At 33.1% G+C, this 14,151-nt stretch overlaps 1 protein-coding gene across 2 annotated transcripts; it reads left to right on the plus strand.

The window, feature by feature from the left end:
- Positions 1-8,918: 8,918 nt before the first annotated feature.
- Positions 8,919-10,607, plus strand: LOC114400744 (surfeit locus protein 6-like). Of its 2 annotated transcripts, none has more exons than XM_028363363.1 (2): positions 8,919-9,100; positions 9,283-10,607. In XM_028363363.1, exon 2 carries the CDS (start codon positions 9,303-9,305, stop codon positions 10,380-10,382), a length of 1,080 nt encoding a protein of 359 aa, XP_028219164.1. In that variant the 5' UTR covers positions 8,919-9,100; positions 9,283-9,302; the 3' UTR covers positions 10,383-10,607. The 2 variants fall into 2 exon arrangements, with proteins under 2 accessions (XP_028219164.1, XP_028219165.1); XM_028363364.1 differs by having other exon boundaries at positions 9,294-10,607.
- The last annotated feature ends 3,544 nt before the right edge of the window (positions 10,608-14,151 follow it).

Below are 14,151 nucleotides of genomic sequence, written 5' to 3' on the forward strand. Positions count from 1 at the left end.
AAACTTAAAAAATCTTTGGAAGACAAACCTAAACCAAAAGAATTTATTACCAACAACAAATTTGATGTTAGTAATATCATCAAAAGATTAGAAAACATGTCTGTCAAACCAACCATTATCCAAGATCTCCAAACAGAGATTAACAACCTTAAACAAGAAATTAAAGAACTCAGACAATAACAAGAAATTCATCAGATCATTCTTTCTCATTTCGAAGAACATAGTGATTCAGATAATGAGGTCAAAGGAGAAGAAGATGAATGTCAAGATGATGAAATTTTCATGGGATTAATCAACAAGATTAAAATCTAGAAGTTTTATATTAATATTAGAATTATTATCAATGATTTTGTTCTAGATACAATGGTCCTATTTGACACAGGGGTTGACTCAAAATGCATTATGGAAGGACTAATTCCTACGAAATTCTTTGAGAAAACCTCAGAGAAATTGAGTACAACAAGTGGGTCAAAATTAAAAATCAATTATAAGCTATCCAATGCAATCAAATAAAATTAGGGTCTTAGGATTGAAACCAATTTTCTTTTGGTAAAAAACCTTAAGAATGAAGTTATCCTAGGAACACCATTCATCAGATCTCTGTTCCCTCTCCAGATATCCAAGGGAGGAATAACCACTTGGCACTTGGGAAGGAAAATCACCTTCGATTTCTCTACTAAATCGATTACAAGGAACATAAACTTCATAGAAAAGAAGATTAGCCAAATCAACTTTTTGAAGGATGAAGTTTCCTTTAGTAATATTCAAATCCAACTAGAGAAACCCCAAATAAAAGAGAAAATTCAGTTCTTGCTAAAACACATCCAATCAACAATTTGTTCCAGTCTGCCACATGTATTTTGGAATCGAAAAAAGCATATAGTTGATCTCCTTTACGAGAAACACTTCAGGGAAAAACAAATTCCCACAAAAGTCAGACCAATCCAAATGAATGAAGAACTTCTTCAATATTGCCAAAAGGAAATCAAGGATCTCCTTGATAAAGGATTAATTAGGAAAAGCAAAAGCCCTTGGTCTTGTGTTGCTTTCTATGTCAACAAGCAAATAGAACTTGAATGAGGAACACCTTGTCTATGTAGAAGCAAGTTTGATGATAACAAAGGTGATGACAAAAAGCTCAAAGGTTAAGAACACTTCATGATGATCTGAAGAATCAAAGAATGAGTTCAAGATGTTCAAGATTGAATCAAGAACACTTCAAGGTTCAAGAGGAAATTTGATTTCAAGAATCAAGATCAAGATTCAAGACTCAAGATTAAAGAATCAAGAGAATAATTAATCAAGATAAGTATGAAAAAGTTTTTTTCAAAAACTGAGTAGCACATGGATTTTTCTCAAAACATGTTTACCAAAGAGTTTTTACTCTCTGGTAATCGATTACTAGTAGCAAAATGGATTTGAAAAAGTTTTCAACTGAATTTACAACATTCCAATTGATTTCAAAATGTTGTAATCGATTACAATGTTTTGGTAATCGATTACCAGTGTGCTTGAACGTTGAAATTCAAATTCAAATGTGAAGAGCCACATTCTTTCACAAAAAGGCTTTGTGTAATCGATTACGCTGATTTGGTAATCGATTACCAGTGATAGTTTCTGAACAAATCAAAAGATGTAACTCTTCAAATAGTTTTTGACTTTTTCAAATTGGTTTTAAGTTTTTCTAAAAGTCATAACTCTTCTAATGGTTTTCTTGACCAGACATGAAGAGTCTATAAAAGCAAGACTTTGTTTTGCAAATAAATCATTCTACACATCTATCTTTTCCAATTCATTCTTTACACAAGCAATTTTTCCAGATTGATTTCTGAGTCTCTTTGAACTTCTTCTTCTTTTTCTCTGTGCCAAAAGCTTTCCAAAAGTTTTCTGGTTTTCTAAACCTTGAAAACTTGTGCTATTAATTCTTTTCATTCTCTTCTCCCTTTGCAAAAAAGAATTCGCCAAGGACTAACCGCCTGAATTCTTTTTGTGTCTCTCTTCTCCCTTTTTCAAAAAAACAAAGGACTAACCGCCTGAATTCTTTTGTGTCTCCCTTCTCCCTTGTCAAAGAATTCAAAACGACACAGTCTGAAAATTCTTTTGATTCTTCCCTTTCCCATATACAAAAGATTTCAAGGGACTAACCGCCTAAGAATTCTTTTGTATCCCCATTCATAAAGTTTCAAAGGTTTAACCGCCTGAGAACTTTGTCTTAACACATTGGAGGGTACATCCTTTGTGGTACAAGTAGAGGGTACATCTACTTGGGTTGTTGACTAAGAACAAGATAGGGTACATCTCTTGTGGATCAGTTCTAGTGGAGGGTACATCCACTAGGTTGTTCAAAGAGAACAAGGGAGGGTACATCCCTTGTGGATCTTTGCTTGTAAAAGGATTTTTACAAGGTTGGAAAAGAAATCTCAAGGACCGCAGGTCGCTTGGGGACTGGATGTAGGCACTGGTTGTTGCCAAACCAGTATAAAAACTCTTGTGTGTTTGTCTCCTGCTTCCCTACTCTTTTAATTTCCGCTGTGCATTTAATTTCCGCTTTTACTTTTGGTTAAGTTTCTCTTCTACTCCTTATTCACTTAACAACATAGTAAAAGCCTTAGAAGAGTAAATTTTTAATTAGTAAAGGTTTTGGAATAATTAATTCAACCCCCCCTTCTTAATTATTCTGAGGCCACTTGATCCAACAAGTGGTATCACAGCAGGTATCTTGTAGAAAGTTTAACCACTTCAAGATTCATGGCCTCTTTAAATCCTTTATTTCCTGAAGGAAATTCCATACTTAGACCACCCATTTTGAATGGTGAGGGTTACCATTATTGGAAAACCCGTATGCAGATTTTTTTTGAAGCCATAGATATAAATATTTGGGAAGCAATAGAAATAGGACCACACATACCCACTGTAGTAGATGTAAGCACAAGCACTACAACCCAAAAACCTAGAGATAAGTGGATAGAAGAAGATAGGAGAAGAATCCAGTATGACCTCAAAGCTAAAAACATTATTACTTTAGCCATAGGAATAAATGAGTATTTTAGAGTGTCAAATTGTACAAATGCCAAGGAGATGTGGGATACTCTCCAATTAATCCATGAAGGAACCACTGATGTAAAAAGGTCTAGAATCAATACCCTTACCCATGAATATGAATTATTTAGGATGAACCCTAATGAAAATATCCATAGTTTGCAGAAAAGATTTACACATATAGTAAACCACCTTGCATTTACAAGGTTGGAAAAGAAATCTCAAGGACCGCAGGTCGCTTGGGGACTAGATGTAGGCACGGGTTGTTGTCGAATCAGTATAAAAACTCTTGTGTGTTTGTCTCCTTCTTCCCTACTCTTTTAATTTCCGCTGTGCATTTAATTTCCGTTTTTACTTTTGGTTAAGTTTCTCTTCTACTCCTTATTCACTTAACAACATAGTAAAAACCTTAGAAGAGTAAACTTTTAATTAGTAAAGGTTTAGGAATAATTAATTCAACCCTCCCTTCTTAATTATTCTGAGGCCACTTGATCCAACAGTCTAATCATAAATTACAAACCTTTGAACCAAGCCTTACAATGGATTAGGTATCCTGTTCCAAACAAGAAGGATTTACTCAATAGGTTAAACTCTGCAAAAATATTTTCAAAATTTGACATGAAGTCAGGATATTGGCAAATCCAAATAAAGGAAACTAATAGGTACAAGATTGCCTTCACAGTTCCTTTCGGGCAATATGAATGGATGTTATGTCATTCGGTTTGAAGAATGCCTCTTCAGAACTCCAAAAAATCATGAATGATATCTTCAATCCATATTCAAAATTTTCCATTGTTTACATTGATGATGTCTTAATATTTCCTCAAACCATTGACCAACATTTTAAACACCTGCATATCTTTATTAATATCATCAAACAAAATGGTCTTGCAATTTCTCAAACTAAAATTAATCTTTTTCAAACAAAGATCAGATTCCTTGGTCACAATATCCACCAGGGAACAATTATACCAATAGACAGGTCAATAGAGTTTGCTAACAAATTCCCAAACCAAATCTTGGACAAAACCCAACTACAAAGATTTTTAGGATGTCTGAATTATGTCGGAGAATTTGTATCCTACTTGAACAATATTGTCAAACCACTACACGATAGGTCGAGAAAGAATCCTCCTCCTTGGACTGATATTCACACCCAAGTAGTTAAGGACATCAAACTCAAAGTACAATCCATAAAATGTTTGTATCTCCCAATTCCGTAGGCATTTAAAATTGTCAAAACAGATGCATCTGACATAGGTTATGGTGGTATCGTCAAACAAAGAGTCAATACCCAAGAAAATGCCATTGCATATACATCAAAGCATTGGAGTTCTGCACAACAAAAATATTCAACTGTTAAAATAGAAGTTTTAGCAATTGTTTTGTGCATTTCAAAATTTCAATCTGATTTGTTAAATCAAAAGTTTCTTATCAGGGTTGATTATAAATCAGCCAAAGAAATTTTACAAAAAGATGTAAAAAAATCTTGCCTCAAAACAAATTTTTGCTAGATGACAAGAAATTTTAAGTGTTTTTGATTTTGAAATAGAGTATCTCAAGGGCACTTCAAACTCTTTACCTGACTATCTTACCCGCGAATTCTTACCGAAAAATTGTCAATGCCTCCTTACGAGGAGGAAGAGGTAGTGAGAAAGGTTTCAAATTGGCTCTCTCAGAGCCATCCCCAAAAAGGGTTTCACCCTCCAAAACTGGGTTATCAACCCAATCTGTGTTATCTACCTAGGGTTGTCAATAAGGGTCAGCCTGACCCGTTTTGGCCTGGCATAAACGGGCCTGCCCCACTAAGCAAAATGGGCTACCTTTACTAGCCCGACTTGTTTCAAGCTGGCCCGCTTGGCCCACGAGCCACCCACTAGGCCGCCAATTTATTTTTTTTCCAGACTTTGTATTATCCTTTATCGTTGTTGGTAACATCAATTTAGAGTTGTCCTTTATCGTTGTTGGTAACATCAATTTTGAATCTAACTCTTGTTACTTTATAATTTTTTATAACTAAAAATAATAATATACTAGTAGTAAGCAATAAAAGAATAAAACTTATCACTAACTTCAATATCTAGAATCTAGATGACCTTGTCACCTTGTGTGCCTCTAATCCACATCAACAACATTAGATGCACCCTTGGAAGAAGTTGTCTTCACAATTGAATCTTCATCAAACAAATCATCATCATTAATAAAAAAAAAGTGAGAAGTGACAAATAATTACCAAACTAATATAAAATAAATAATGAAGTTCTTTACCCTCATTGAAGCCATGCTTCCAATTGCGAGTACAAATAATTGCTTCCACACAATCGGATGAGAGGCGATTTCTATACTTGTTGAGAATGCGAGATCCAATGCTAAACGCAGATTCAGATGCAACAGTTGTAACTGGTATGCTCAGCAAGTCACAAGCCATAATAGAAAGATGTGGAAATCTTGGACTATTATTTTTCCACCAATCAAGTACATGCATATGTGCTATAAAATGCAAGTTCAATGTCGCTTCTTCCAAACAAGTATCAAGTTGAGACTTTCCACTATTACTAGCAACTTGTTCCTTGTACTCTATTAAATCCTAATGTAACAAATAAAAAAAGTGATAAACATACATAATAATGAAAAAAATTAATATTGAATTTTAGTAATTCTTTAAAAACATATATGAATTTTAGAACTTACATCAAAGAGACCAAAGTCCTGACTTGAGGATGGTGGTTTAACACTAGAAGAAGAACTTTTGGGTTTGGGTGCATAAAAATTCCAAAGTTCATACAACTTTCTCTTGACTTTCTCCACCTTCATTTCCCATGTAAGTGGATCAATCTTTTTATAGCAAAAACCCAATGATTCAAACTTTATCCTAGGGTAAAAAACTGCACCAAATGCAAGTACAACACTATACTCATCCCAATATTTATCAAATTTCAACATCATGTCTTCAGCCATTCTCTTAATATCCTCATCTCTTGCACAACTCATCAAAAGACCTTGAATTTTCCAAACTTGTAAAAAATATAAATTGTAAGTAGGATAACTTGTGCCAGACATCAATGTGGTAATATGATAAAATGGCAACAAGAATTTGCACATTTTTCTAGCTCTAGAGAAAGAAGTAGGACTTACAATGTGGAAAATGAAATAAGTAGTGGCATAGAGACGCACAACCGCGGAGACAAGTGTTTGGCGTGAGGGGGAGGATGAGGATGACACGGAGCCACGGAGGGAGGCCATGAGGGTGAGGCTGACGCGGAGCTACCACCACAGAGGGAAGCCATAAGGGACTAATGGTGAGGCTCGAAGTGCAATCGAAGACGTGAGGCTGACGTGGAGCTACCGCCGCAGAGGCAGGCCGTGAGGGACTAAGGGTGAGGCTCAAAGTCCAATCGAAGATGTGAGGCTGATGTTGGGGTTCAAAATCGAAAGAGAAGGGTGAGGACTCGAGGTTGAGGGTGAGGGTCTTGTGAGAGAGGGAGGCTGACGCGGAGCTGCCACCGTGGAGGGAGGCTGTGAAGGACTAAGGGTGAGATTCTCGAAGTCCAATTGAAGATGTGAGGCTGATGGGATTCGAAATCGAAAGAAAAGGGTGAGGGCTTGAGGTCGAGGGTGAGGGTCTTGAGAGAGAGGGCTCGAGAGAAGAGATTCAAGAGAATGATAAATGAGATTCAATTCAAGAGGCCGTGAGGGTCTGGTCTGGCTTGTGTGCGTTTGGGTCATTTGGATTGCGAGAGTGCGTTTGGGCCATTTCAAAGTCCTTAATCTATTTTTTTTTATAAAAATAACTAGCCCACAGGCTGGCCCGCCCCGACCCGCCGGGCTTGCAGGCTAAACGGGGCAGGCTTAAACGATTTACGGGTCTCAAATTCTAGCCTAGTCCACCCTTTTTGGAGAACGGGCCAGACCAGCTCGTCGGGCTCGGCCCGGTTTGACACCCCTACATCTACCTAACACATGATCTTTTAAAATCAGAGCCTCAAAACAAACCAAAATCAACTATGTTTTTCCAATTGAAAAATTGTTGGCCCTTCAAGAAAAACTCATATATATATATAAAAGATATGTTTACACGAGTTATAAGTCTAAAAATTAACACTAAATTTATACGATTGATATATGTTAATTTTATGATTTATAATATTTTAATAAATATGACAATTTTAATATATTTAATGATAATCAATTAGTTATTTTTAATTAATAAATTATATCATTTGACTGATTTGTTTTTAAAATTAATTATTGGTTTAATTGTATATTTTTTCCTTCAAATTTGGTTATTTTACAAATTTTATCACCAAACTTTTATTTTGTAAATTTTACCATCTAATTATTTAATTTTCCAGAATTTTACTATTCTTCTGATTTTATGTTTAATGTCTAAAGGAAAATGATGGACCATGCATGAGTTGGAGCCTTGCTGACACGTTGGAATACCGAAAAATATAAATTATAACTATTTTGTTTTATAAAAAAAATAAAACTAAAAAATAAAAAATATAATTTAAAAAATTAAAATTATAAATTTTAGTTATTTTGTTTTATAAAAAAACAATGAAAAATATAATTTAAAAAAAATGAAATTTATAAATTATAATTATTTTGTTTTATAAACCTGAAAATGCGCGTCTGAATTTGGAACAAAAACATTTGCACTGAAAAACGACAACACAAAGTTGAAATAGTTCATCGACAAATACTTGGGCGTGAACTCATTCAGAGGGCATCATTATTCCATTAGACATTAAAAGGAATGGTAAATTTTGCAAAAAATAAATAATAAAATTTGTGAAAATTAAAATTTGATAATAAAATTTATGAAATAACCAACGTTTCAATGGTAAAATATATAATTAAGTCTTAATTGTTTATCAAAATTATTAACAATAATATATTTGTATAATTTTTTTCATACAATAAAGTATACATTTATTTGTCTCTATTTATTATTTTCATAATAATAATTTATTTCTGACTCTTTAAAAAAATACACTTATTGAGAAATAGAAAAAATGTAATGTAATATGATTTAAACTTATTTATAAATTATATTATTATGTATTCTTTATTTTATGCATTCTATTGTAAAACATTACGTGGTATTTTTTAACCTATATTAATGGTAAAAGATATATATGATAGTTAGAAAAAAATATAGACTTTATTACATAAAACATTTATAGAAAAATATTATTTTATTAATAATTTTTTATAAATAGTTAAAAAAATTCAATCAAATAATCTAATTGATTGATTATGATTAATTAATTGATTATATGTTAAATTTATCTTATTTATTAAGATATTATAAATCATATCATTAATATATATTAATCGTGTAGATTTAGTGTAAGTCTTTCATACTTACACAAAGTGTCAACTGATCTCATCCCCTAAAAAAAAACTCTTTAAATTCTCTCTATTTTTGAAACACACTATTTTGATTATCAAAATAGTTTAGGTAGTGCTATTAAATGTTATCTTAAGAATTAAAGTGATCTATTTTAAAAATAGAGACATGAAAGTAGGAAAAGATATACAATAATAAATATCCTATTAGATTTTTAAAAGTTTTAGTAATTAAATTACTTTCTTAAATATTTAGATTACTATTATATTATTTTAAAAAATATCATTAATTTTTTTTAAAATTAATTTATTACTGATTTTGTAAAAATTGAACGTGGTACTAAAAATTTATCCCATTCAAATTCTCAGCTCAATCAACAAGTGAGTTAGACATGATGCTGGTGGTAAAAGAAAAGCAGCATCTGAACGTGAGTTTTATATGAATATAATATAAATAAATCTCAACCGTTCATTCCGTGTCCCTCAAACTGAGCCCAACAAAACAACTTAAAAAGAGATAACAAGCAGAATAAAGGAAAATCACTTAGGCCCAGTTCCCCCTTAAACCCTATTCGCCGCAATAAAACCTTCTAGGTCGAAGCAATAAAACGCCGGAGACAGAGGTAGTTTCCACGACGGTGCAGGTCGCGACACGAAGGGGCTTCTTGCGGCGTGAGATCGTGCGATTATACCGATCCTAACAGAGGTGAGTTCTATTGAATGCTTGCAATTTTTTTGTTTTTGAATTTCGTTGCGTTGATTTATTTACCTATTTATTTTGTCTCTCAGAAACTATTAATTTAAGAACTCATTGCGACATCTCTTCAAGAATTAGTTTTTGTTAGAATGAAAGGTTTTTTTTGGTTTAATCTCTTGATTCTGTTACAGTGAGATTTCAGGGTTACATAATGACCAAGAAGAAGAAACAAAATGGGGTTGTTGTTGGAGAGGGTGATGGTGTTGGTGGTGTTGTAGATTTGGAGTCTGTCATACACAACCACGCTCTTTTTTTCGACAAGTTGATTGAATTGATTCCCGCCAAGTTCTATCTGCCAACTGATGACAAGGAGAAGCCATGGTTTCAGGGTCTAAACAAGGCTGCAAAAGCTAAGGCAAAGAAAGAGACCAAGGAGAATATCAAGAAGTCTCGGAGGGACCGTTTAGACCCTGACAAACCTTCTGCAACTACCCTTGACCTTCTCAAGGAAAGCTTTGGAAAAGAGAAGGTGGACCACAGTGACGTAGAGCAGGGTGCGGTGGCGGTTGCTAAGCCTCTTGTTTCTGGGATGATGAAAAGAGATGATGGGTCTGTGACATATGAAGAGCTTCAGCAAAGGCTTCGTCGCAGGCTCGAAGAGTTTCGTGCAGGTCGTAATACTGGGAATTCGGATAGGAAGAGGGAAGAAAGGAATGCTAGGAGAGGATATAAGGACAACAAACGCAAGAGGGATGGTGAAACTGAGGAAGGCAACCCTGTGCGTGGTGAATTGGCGGCGGCAGAGGAGAAAGTGAAGAAGGATGCTGCAGAGGCCTCCAAGGATCTTGTGTTTGGACATGTCAAACTTCAGAATGACGAAGGGAAAAAGAAGAGGAAGGTTTCAAAGCATCAGGAACTAGAAAGGGCTAAGAAATTGGAAGAAGTGAAGAAGAAAGATCCTGAGAAGGCTGAAGCTTTTGCTAAAAAGCAATCATGGAAAGCAGCAATGGATAGAGCTTCAGGGGTTAAGGTGCATGATGATCCAAAACTGTTGCATAAAAGCATTCATAAAGAGAAGAAGAAACAGCTGAAGAATGCGGAGAAGTGGAAGGATAGAGTTCAAACTAGGGACCAGTTGAAGGCAGAGAAGCAGCAGAAAAGGTCCGAGAATATAGCTTCGAGGATTCGTGAGAAGAAAATGCGGAAAATTGCCAAAAGGGAGAAAAAACTTATGCGGCCCGGCTTTGAAGGTCGCAAAGAAGGTTTTATGAATGATGGTGGGTCCAGCTAAAATGGGTTTTTGAGTTTATTGATTTTGGCTTTTCATTTCATTGTTATTATGCTGCATTTGAAGAGTTAGTGTTAGAGAAAGACAATTCAAGGGTTTGAAAGATGCACCTATTAATTTCTCTGTTTCACTATATTTCTTAAACTGAATATAAACTTTCTCAGGCTCCGTTTCCAATTTTTGATTTCAACAATCTCAATCTTAATATATAGCTTTTGATTTCATGTAGTTGTTGACTTTCTTATGCATCTTTTTGCTTCAATGTGTCTTTATATTTTGATCTTGCTGCATCTTCATAGTAATCTGTCTCATAGAATCTTCTATGATTGATTGTGTGAATTTACCATATTATGGATTCATCCAAGTTGGAATGGAAGATAAGAAGAATTTTTTTACTCAGAATAAGGACTGCATGTAAGGAAATTGTGAGGTTTTGAATAGTTTCTATTCATCCTGATACAGAGTTTTGTGTAGACATATAGTCTTGGTTTTAGTGTGAATTCATTTTATAAAGTATGCAAGCATACTCTAACGAAACATATATATCTTTTTGTGATCATATGGTGGATTGTTAATGTCTATTTATTTTATTTTGCACTGCTCTATTTATGCTATGTTTGATTTCATGGATATGCAAATTGCTATATATTTCTTGGCTTATTTCATTTTTGGCAGTCACATTTCGGTGAAAAGACATGATGATGCGACATTCTATAAAATCGTCTATTTTTCAGGTAATAACTTAAAACAGTCTATTTTTCATATATGAAAAACTTAATAATAATTGGTGTTTTGCACATAACATGTCATGTGTTCCCTCACTCTTCTTTTACTATTCTTTTTCAACTAGTATTTTTTTTATTTCTTCCAACAAGAAATATCTTATTAATTTATTGTATATTCTTATTTTAAATGAGGAATTATCTTAAAAAAGTTAAATAAGATAAAGTAAATTATATATATGTTCATCAAATTATTAACAAGTTTATAAATATTTGATAAGTGTTTGAGAAATAATTTTTTCTTATTGATTTATAAGATTTGCTTTTAAACATAATTTAAACTTATGATTATCATTTTTATTTTTAATAAAATAATAAAATTTATTATTTATCATTTTATCTGAAATTAAATTATTTATTTTGATAAAATTTCTCCTTATCATTTATTAATTAAAAAATTATTTTTCGGATTGATTTAATTAAGTTTTTTATACATGAAAAATAAATCATTTCTCTAGTACTATCAAAAATTTATTTTTTGTTAAATAACTACATAAAAAAATTTCACGTCATCATATTTTGTTAATGATGTGACAATGAGATATTTTTAATAAGGTGTGATAACATGATGTCATTACTTGACAGAAGACGTCTCAAGTAATAATGTGAAACTAACAAAAAAAATTAGATACTTGGATAAAAAAAAATGAATGTTAAATAATAGTTTGAAAATAACATATATTTTGAGTATGAAAAATTTAATTAAATCTTATTTTTTAATAAAAATATTAAAATTTGATATGAAGATTTGATAAAATTAGTGGCAATGAAAATGGTCAAACATGTTACTTCAGATAATGATTATCCAAATTTCGTTACCTTTTGGAAATGGTTTTCGTCATATTCTTCCCATCAAGTCATCATCACACGACACCATACTGCTGAAGGCCACGCTTGAATAAAAGCCACATGATCGAAGAAGCAAACATGACAGTTGACAATCAGCAAAACTACGCACAGAATCAACACACCGTCAGCCAGAAAAATAATATTTCTTGTTTGATTTTTAAAGGAAAGGTGATTATCAATGTCAAGTATTCTAAATGGACTCAGTAAGGCTTTTAAGAAAAGTTATCAACATAGTTGGAAGCCAACATATATACAGAAAGTAACGATGTGATTAATAGAAAAAAAAAAGAAACTAATAAACTAATCTAAGCTAATTCTTACTATAGTGCCTATAATACATTTGCAATTTTGGACAATGAGCTATCAATGAGGTTACTGCATGCAAACACCGTCCACCTATGAATCACAGCTATGACGTGGACACCAAAAAACATAAACACTTTGACACGGTTAATGTTTAAAATATAGGATATGGAGACATTACATACGCACTTTGTAACATTCCATTTTTTTAAGCTAATTTAAAAAAATAATTATTATTTATAAATAAATAGAGTTTTAGAAAAATGGTAAGATTTTATAAATAAATAAATAAGGAAATATAATTATTAATTAAAATAATGATTTGAGAGAAAATAAAAAGGATATTTCATTTATTTGTTTGATAGAAAATAAAATAGAGTTTGTTTTTATAAAATAATAAATAAATAAATAGAGTAAACCTAGCTATAAATAGCGTTTGTTTTATTTCACACTGACGGTGTCTATTCTTTTCCTCATTTTCGTTTTTTCCTCTCAAAACTCTCTTTTACCCGCAGCCCACCAAACCTGTCTCAGAAAAACGACGATCTTGAAGTCATTTACCGTTGGATCGTCGTGAAATTTGAGCATCACGTTTGCAATCCAATTCTGAGAATTCTCACCATTGGGAATTGCAAAAACATGTCAGAGCTAAGAGAAATGCCCTGCGCATCGTAACTTTTTCTTTTCCCACAGAAACTTAAAATAGTCTCAGTAAAACTATGATACCGGTTTCATTAACCGTTGGTTTTTCATGAAATTTGAATATGTTGTTTGAAATTCAATTGCGCACAGTTTAACCGTTGGGATTTGCGACATAATTTTCGTGGAGAGAGAAAAATGAATCGCACGAAAACAGTACATATGGAGGCTTCAATGCCTTCTCCGTTTCTCTGACGTTTGGGAACTCTATCGGAGCAGTCGGAGGAAAAATTGAAGGAATCTCAGGAAACCGCTAGAGATGCCACTATCGTTGTCAGAAGACACGTGAATCCGCTTAGATGTAAGAGATGAGTTATTCACAATTGAGGGCTAATGAGAACAAGTGTGGGGATCCTTAGAGGATTAAATTGAGGTTTTATTTTGGAATGTTTATTAAATTGTAATTTTTCCTTTATGATTATAAATAAAATATTGATATTCTAATGGGAATTGCTTGATAAATTGTGCTCTTGATATTTTTATATTTTGACCTATGATTTTGATATAATTGTGTAATATTATTTGAGGGGTTTTAGTCCCTAGGTTGTGATAGTCTTTTGTATAAACTATTATATTGAGGATATGAAATGATGATTCAAATTGTGAGTATGTGGTGAATTGAAAATGTGATGAATGATGGAATACATGTATATTGAGATGTGTATTGTGTTGTGAGCTATTAATTGTGCAATCACACAACTGTAAGACCCTTTAAGGGCGATGAGTTTTGCGCGACGAGTATTGTGATGGGATCCATTGTGGGAACCCGACGAGTTTAATCACAAACGCGACGAGTTAAAATGATTTTGAAAATAATTGAGTAGTCGTGTGTATTGCATAGTTCATAGGTAAAGTGAATATGATTCATGAGGTATGATAACATGTTATTTTGAGATTATACCATTGCAATTGAAATCGAGTGTATGTGATAAACTGAGTATGCACGTGATTGAAATGTTATGTGCATTGAGTTGTAAACTGTGGATTGTACAATCACACGACTATAAGACCCTTTAAGGGCGACGAGTTAAAAATATTTGAGAACAATTGAGGAGTCGTGTGTTTTGTACAGCTCATAGATAGAGTCTGTGTACTAAAATGTTTTTTGGGTTGGACCTGAATCAGGAGGGAGAGGCCCT

This window comes from Glycine soja, chromosome 19 (assembly GCF_004193775.1).
Source record: "Glycine soja cultivar W05 chromosome 19, ASM419377v2, whole genome shotgun sequence".
Lineage (NCBI taxonomy): Eukaryota > Viridiplantae > Streptophyta > Magnoliopsida > Fabales > Fabaceae > Glycine > Glycine soja.

Coding starts and splice junctions, on each gene's coding strand:
- LOC114400744 (XM_028363363.1), top strand. CDS start 9,303: ATGACCAAGAAGAAGAAACAAAATGGGGTTGTTGTTGGAGAGGGTGAT.